The sequence below is a fragment of the Protobothrops mucrosquamatus genome, unplaced genomic scaffold (genome assembly GCF_001527695.2).
Source record: "Protobothrops mucrosquamatus isolate PMUCROS unplaced genomic scaffold, P.Mucros_1.0 scaffold3673, whole genome shotgun sequence".
Taxonomy (NCBI): domain Eukaryota; kingdom Metazoa; phylum Chordata; class Lepidosauria; order Squamata; family Viperidae; genus Protobothrops; species Protobothrops mucrosquamatus.
The window spans coordinates 72,199-79,942 of NW_015389630.1; the positions used below are offsets into that span (position 1 = coordinate 72,199).

At 47.1% G+C, this 7,744-nt stretch overlaps 1 protein-coding gene across 1 annotated transcript in view; it reads right to left on the bottom strand.

Moving 5' to 3' along the window:
* The window catches only part of LOC107298038 (tumor protein p63-regulated gene 1 protein-like), a 31,294-nt gene that overhangs the window by 2,401 nt on the left and 21,149 nt on the right, over positions 1 to 7,744 (bottom strand). The window contains exon 5 of the mRNA XM_015827398.1: positions 4,907 to 5,060. Coding sequence (XP_015682884.1) covers positions 4,907 to 5,060 — 154 coding nt within the window. The remainder of the gene's footprint in view (positions 1 to 4,906; positions 5,061 to 7,744) is intronic.

Below are 7,744 nucleotides of genomic sequence, written 5' to 3' on the forward strand. Positions count from 1 at the left end.
AATCTTGATCACGCGGCCCCAGGGATGCTGCCACGGCCGTAAGTGTGACTAAACGGCCCCGAGTGCCTTTTTTAAAAGTGCTGTTGCCAACTCGGAACGGTCGCTAAACGAACGGTCGTAACCCGAGGACTCCTTCTGTCGGTGAGAGAAACGGGCGCAGGAGATCTTGCTTACAAGAACATCTCCGACAAAGAAGCCCAGAAACCGGATCCCTCCGTACGAAAGGGAGGGTCCCCCGAGGGATCTAGTGGTGTCCTTCAGCCACCTCTCCATCGCAACACAGCTGGGACCCTCCCTGATCTGGGGGTGGGGTCGTGGTGGGGGGGCAGGGGGGGTGTCCAGAAGGGTGTTGATGCCAAACACTTGCGAACACGTCTCTTGCATGCAAGGGATATTTTTCATGCCCGGCATTCAAAGCAGCTTGGGGGCAGATCGAATGCACTAAAACATCCTCCCCACGCTAGGAACACAAAGGGGTTGTGTTACACCACAACGACCGGCCCTGGAAATCTGGAAAGCGGCCCAGATCTTGAGGACAAACAGAGAGAGAGAGAGGCACAGATGGGGAGGGGAGGAAGGAAGGGGCTGGGGTCTCTCTGGATGGAAACGGAGCGAAACGCTGGACAGCCAAGCGACGGGGACCCCCTTCCTGCTGGTTCGCCCTTGCGCACACGGGCACAAGGATGCGACTGTTTTAATTAGGACAGTTCGTCGGTGGAACTCATGGCCTCCAGAAGTTGTGAACGCTCCAACACTGGAGGTTTTTAAGAAGAGACTGGACAACCATTTGTCTGGAATGGTATAGGGTTTCCTGCCTGAGCAGGGGGTTGGACTAGATGACCTCCAAGGTCCCTTCCAGCTTCTATTGTATTCTATTGTTCTGTTCTGTTCTATTCTTCAATTCCAAATCTATTCCAATTTCAGTTCTATTCTATTCTAATTTCTATTCTATTCTATTTTATTCTATTCTGTCCTATTGTAATTTCTATACTATTCTGTTCTGACTTCTATTCTGTTCTGTTCTATTCTTCGATTCTAATTCTATTCTATTCTAATTTCTGTTCTATTCTATTCTAATTTCTATTCTACTCTATTCTATTCTTTCTCTATTCTGTTCCTTTTCTCTATTCCTATTCCTATTCCTATTCCTATTCTATTCTATTCTATTCTATTCTATTCTATTCTATTCTATTCTATTCTATTCCCTATTCCTTTTCTCTATTCTGTTCTGTTCCACTAATTTTCTATATTCTGTTCTGTTCTGTTCTATTCTATTCCTTTTCTCTATTCCTTTTCTCTCTTCTCTTCTCTTCTCTTCTCTTCTCTTCTCCTCTTCTCTTCTCTTCTCTTCTCTTCTATTTATTCTATTCTATTCATTTTCTTATTCTATTCTATTCTATTCTACTCTACTCTACTCTACTCTACTCTACTCTATTCTATTCTATTCTATTCTATTCTATTCTATTCTATTCTATTCTATTCCCTATTCCTTTTCTCTATTCTGTTCTGTTCTGTTCTATTCTATTCCTTTTCTCTCTTCTCTTCTCTTCTCTTCTCTTCTCTTCTATTTATTCTATTCTATTCTATTCATTCTCTTATTCTATTCTACTTTACTCTACTCTACTCTATTCTATTCTATTCTATTCCCTATTCCTTTTCTCTATTCTGTTCTGTTCTGTTCTGTTCTGTTCCACTAATTTTCTATATTCTATTCTGTTCTGTTCTGTTCTATTCTATTTCTTTTCTATTTCTTTTCTCTATTCCTTTTCTCTATTCTATTCTATTCTATTCTATTCTATTCTATTCTATTCTATTCTATTCTATTCTTTGTAATTCTAGTCTAGTCTAGCCTTGTCTATTTATTCATTTTAAATGGATTTTAAATTTTAAGGCCTCCGTTCTAACATTTTACATGGCACTTCGACGGAATGATTGCAAGCAGGACAGGCGGCAGATAAGTTGAAGAAGCAAACCAACCAACCTGCTTGGTCCATGTAGGGGGAAAGGATCTAGCGGCAGCCATTCACAGAACACGCTCAGCTTACTTAGCATGACAGGCGGTTCTCGACTTACGACAATTTGTTTAGTGACCGTTCCACGTTAAAACCCCGTTGTAAAAAGTGACTTACGACCCAGTTTTCGCACTTAGTGACCGTCGTGGTCTCGTGATCAAAATTCGGACTCTTGGCAACTGACTCGTATTTATGACGGTCGCAGCGTCCCCCGGGGTCACGTGATCCCCTTTTGCAACCTTCTATCCAGCAACGTCAAGGGGGGGGGATCTGGATTCACTTAACGACCGTGAGACTAACTGCAGCGATCCACTTAACAACCCTGTCAAGGATGGTCGTAAGATAGGGGCAAAACTTACTAAACCACCGTCTCGCTTAGCAATGGAAGTTGAGGGCCGAGTTGTGGACGTAAGTCGAGGACTTACAGCTTTTGGCTGCTTTCTCTGCTTTTTCTCTGTTTTTGGCAGATTCTCCCCAGCTCCTTTCTCTGCCCCGCTCAGCTCAGCTTTCTCTTTTATTTGGTTATTCGTTTGTTTATTTATTGGGCTTCTAAACCCGTCGGGATCTCGGCGCTTTCCGAAATAAAACGTCCACAACCCAACACTTAGAGCTCAGATGGCCAAACCATTAAAAACGAAAACAAAAACAGGATCATTAAGTGAAAATTAAAACGGTCGGACCATAATAATCGGAGGTGGGTTGTTGTTTTTTTCTTCCTTTAATGAAGTTTTTCTTTCTTCTTTTGGGCGGCTTCGAGTTGGAAAAACAAATGGGTAAAATTGCTGCTTTTTCAAAGGCCTTTGGGCTGTGAAGGACGTAGAGTCCTGGGTCTGGAAGGGACCTTGGAGGTCTTCTAGTCCAGCCCCCTGCTCAAGCAGGAGACCCTTTACCATTCCAGGCAAATGGCTGTCTAGTCTCTTCATGAAAACCCCCAGGGAGGGAGGGAGGGAGAAGAAAGGAAGGAAGGAAGGAAGGAAGGAAGGAAGGAAGGAAGGAAGGAAGGAAGGAAGGAAAAAAGAATAGCAGAATAACAGCTGGAAGGGACCTTGGAGGTCTTCTAGTCCAGCCCCCTTCTCAAGCAGGAAACCTCTACCATTCTCTTGGGAGGGAGGGAGGGAGGGAGGGAGGGAGGGCGGAAGGAAGGAAGGAAGGAAGGAAGGAAGGAAGGAAAAAAAGAATAGCAGAATAACAGAGTTGGAAGGGACCTTGGAGGTTCTCTAGTCCAGCCCCCTGCTCAAGCAGGAGACTCCATTCCATTTCAGACAAATGGCTGTCCAGTCTCTTCTTAAAACGGACGAAGGAAGAATCCCCCAATTCTTATTTTTAACATGTTCTGCACAGCGTCGATGCAGATTCCGAGCTGAAAACCCATCGGTTTTGTGTTCCTGCAAAATATTTGCTTCTCTTCTCACAACTCTCTGAACTAGGTCAGGGAAAGGCATTCGTACAGCTCGTTAAATTAGGCTACTATTACCTAACCTAGATTAGTTTCTACGGCCTGATTTCAACTGGATGGATTAGTCTGTGGTTCAGTGACGGGGTGAAGTCAGGACACAGGTCTCCAGAAGCTCTGAATGCTCCAACACTGGAAGTTGTTAAGAAGAGACTGGACAGCCCTTTGTCTGAAATGGTATAGGGTTTCCTGCCTGAGCAGGGGGTTGGACTAGATGACCTCCCAGGTCCCTCCCAACTCTTATCATTCTGTCTTTAAGGATGCTAGATTGAGCAGGATGCACGAATGCATCCATACTAGCTAACTATCCTTGTCTACTTTATGGTTAAGTGGTCCCACATCACCCTTAACCAGGTCAAGTAGAGACCTAGCAGATGTATGCTTGCAATAGACCATGCTTGGTGTATGGGGGGCGGGGGGAGAAACCAGCTTTGTGAGAGATTATAAATATATATGCTTTTTAAAATTGTGGTCTTTTTCTCCTTGGTGAGCTAAGCCCGCCAGCTTTTGCAAAAGCTTTCTCCAAATCAAACTCGGTTCCGGGAATCCCAAGTGAGTTTGTTTGTCTTTGGAAACCTGAACCACTTTCCAAGCAGTGTATATTAACCACGGTTGGGTTCTTTCTGGCTTATTGGGGCACGCAAGGCCCAGTCCAGGGGTAGGCAACCTGGGCTCTTTTATGACTGGTGGACTTCAACTCCCAGAATTCCTGAGCCAGCCACGCTGAGGGGAAAGGGAGAGATTTCCAAGCTGAGCCATGGCTGGCTCAGGAATTCTGGGAGTTGAAGTCCATGAGTCATGAAGGGGCCATAGTTCCCCCATGCTGGCTGAGGAATTCTGGGAGTTGAAGTCCACCAGTCATGAAGGGGCCATAGTTCCCCCATGGTGGCTGAGGAATGCTGGGAGTTGAAGTCCAGGAGTCATGAGGGGGCCATAGTTCCCCCATGATGGCTGAGGAATTCTGGGAGTTGAAGTCCACGAGTCATGAGGGGGCCTTAGTTCCCCCATGCTGGCTGAGGAATTATGGGAGTTGAAGTCCACGAGTCATGAGGGGGCCATAGTTCCCCCACGCTGGCTGAGGAATTCTGGGAGTTGAAGTCCACGAGTCATAAAGGGGCCATAGTTCCCCATGCTGGCTCAGGAATTCTGGGAATTGAAGTCCTCAAGTCATGAAGGGGCCATAGTTCCCCCATGCTGGCTGAGGAATTCTGGGAGTTGAAGTCCACGATTCATAAAAGAGCCAAGGTTGCCTACCCCTGGCCCAGTCTATAACTTTCCGTCTATTTTGCAAACGAAGGAAAACGGGTTAATCCGTGACCGCTTCCAGCGTCTTGTGTGAATGCGGCCACTCTGGGAGAATTCAGCCCCTCAAACTCGTCCTCCTCCTTGCAACCTCGTCCCCACCACTCCCATTTTGAGGGGTGGTCTCTCGCCAACCCACCTGACAGATGGGGCTAAGCCTCAGGCAGCCATTTTTGACCGGGTGCTCCGTGAAGGTGATGTACGGCATGTTGGTGGACCAGGGGTTCCAGCGGGCGAGGAAGTTTGGCTCTTGCTGAGTGTCCCAGAAGATCCTCAGGCCTTCCCCGGTCCTCCTAGAAAACAAAACATTTTGGGTCAATGTTTCTCAACTTTGGCAGCTTGAAGATGCGAGGACTTCAACTCTCAGAGTTCCCCAGCCACCATCTGTTGACTTGGTAAGGCCACACTTGGAATACGGCATCCATTTTGGCCACCACGATGTAAAAAAGATGCTGAGACTCTAGAAAGAGTGCAGAGAAGAGCAACAAAGAGGATCAGGGGACTGGAGGCTAAAATATTATAAGTAACGGCTGCTGGAATTGGATATGTCTAGTTTAATGAAGAGAAGGACGAGGGGCGACATGATAGCAAGTCTTCCAATATCTCAGGGGCTGCCCCAAAGAAGAGGGAGTCAAGCTATTCTCCAAAGCGCCTGAAGGGAGGACAAGAAGCAACGGATGGAAACTAATCACGGAGAGAAGCAACCTGGAACTAAGGAGAAACTTCCTGACAGTTAGAACAATTAACCAGTGGAACCACCTGCCTCCAGAAGCTGTGAATGCTCCAACACTGGAAGTTTTTAAGAAGAGACCGGACAGCCATTTGTCCGAAATGGTATAGGGTTTCCTGCCTGAGCAGGGGGTTGGACTAGATGACCTCCAAGGTCCCTTCCAACTTTATTATTATTATTATTATTATTATTATTATTATTATTATTATTATTATTATTATTATCATTATCATCATCATCATCATCATCATTATCATTATCATTATTATCATTATTATTATTATTATACTTCAACTCCCAGAATTCCTCAACGAGCATGTGTAGGCTTCCAGAGTTCCTTAGCCACCATCTGTGGACTTCACCTCCCAGAATTCCCCAGTCAACATGTGTGGACTTCAACTCCCAGACTTCCTCAGCCACCATCCATCTATGGAATTCAACTCCCAGAATTCCCCAATCAATGTGTGGACTTCATCTCCCAGAATTCCCCAGTCAACATGGGTGGACTTCAATTCCCAAAATTTCTCAGCGAGCATGTGTGGGCTTCAACTCCCAGAGTTCCTTAGCCACCATCTGTGGACTTCATCTCCCAGAATTCCCCAGTCAACCTGGGTGGACTTCAACTCCCAGAGTTCTAGATCCAGCATGGGAAGACTTCAACTCCCAAAGTTCCTCAACCTGCATGGATGGACTTCAGAGTTCCTCAGCCACCATGCTACCTGGGGGGATTCTGGGAGTTGAAGTCCACCCATCTTCAGGTTGTCAAGGTTGAGGAACACTGTTATGGGTGAAGGGGTGTTTCTAGCCTGTCCCAAAGGAGAGACTCCTTTAGATGGGACAAGCATCCAAGTTCTCCAGAAGAACCAAGACCCCGGATATACAGAATACAGAATAGCAGAGTTGGAAGGGACCTTGGAGGTCTTCTAGTCCAACCCCTTGCTCAACCAGGAGACCCTATTCTATTCCAGACAGGTGGCTGTCCAGTTTCTTCTTAAAAACCTCCAGTGTTGGAGCACTCACAACTTCTGGTGGCAAGCTGTTCCCCTGGTTAATTGTTCTAACTGTCAGGAAATTTCTCCTTATTTCTTGGTTCAATCTCCCTCTGAGGAGCTTCCACCCATTACCTCTCCTTCCTTCCTTGCTTGCTTCTTCCCTCCATCCCTTCCTCACTCACTCACTCCCTTCCTTCTTTCATCCTCTGTCCCTTTCCCTTCTTCCTTCCTCTCTCCCTTTTTCTCCCTCTCTACTCCCATTCTTCCTCTCTCCCTCTCTCCCTCCCTCCCTTCTCTCCTCTCTCTATCCCCCCTCCCATCTTTCCTCCCTTTATATCTCTCCCTTTCTCCTGTGCTTTCTCCCTCCCTCCTTCCCTCCCTCCTTTCATGTTTCCATCCATCCTTTCTTTCTGCTTCTCCTTCCTTCCTTGCTCAACCAGGAGACCTTATAGTACCATCCTGGAAGAATGGCTGCGCAACGTCTTCTTAAAAACCTCCAGGGATGGAGCCCGTGGCGACCCAGGTAGGGAAGGAATATCCTAGAACAGGGCTTTTCAACCAGTGGTACGGGTACCACCTGTGGTACATGGGCACCTGGCAGGTGGTACGCGAGCATCCTAGAAAAGTGGTAGCAGGGGAGGGGAATGAGCTGAACTGGTGGCAGCACCGCACAAGCCTGAGCGAGAGACGGCTGGAGCTGCAGGGCTGTCAGGGCTCAGCGGAAGCGTCAGGATCAGCGCCAGGATCCAGCTGGAGCTCAGCGCTGATCCTGGTGCTTCCGCTGAGCCCAGAAGAGGCACCGATCAGCTGGAATGTTGCAGCCTCTCCAGGGTCTTGTGATTTACATTCAGATGCTTGGCAACTGATTCATATTTATGACGGTCATAGTGTCCCAGGGTCATGTGAAGGGACCAAAACCTGCTGCAACCACCCAGCAGACGGGGGGGGGGGGGACAAAAACCAAACACCCCCCACCCACCCCCGCTGCCAATCCTCAACAGAAATGCTCACAACAATGAAAACCTCGGACAGGAGGAAGAGCGCCATGGGGTGGCCAGGCAGGTGTCTTGCTCGGCTGTGGCTTGGGGGGGGCACTTTTTTCAGTGCCATTGTAACTTCGAACAGTCACTAAGCAAACTGTTGTAAGTCGAGGACTACCTGTACTTTATCACTTTTTTCCTTTTTTTTTTTTTGGTGGTCATCAGGTTTTTGACCCCTTGCTAGGCGACTGGTGGTACTCGGATATTGCCATATC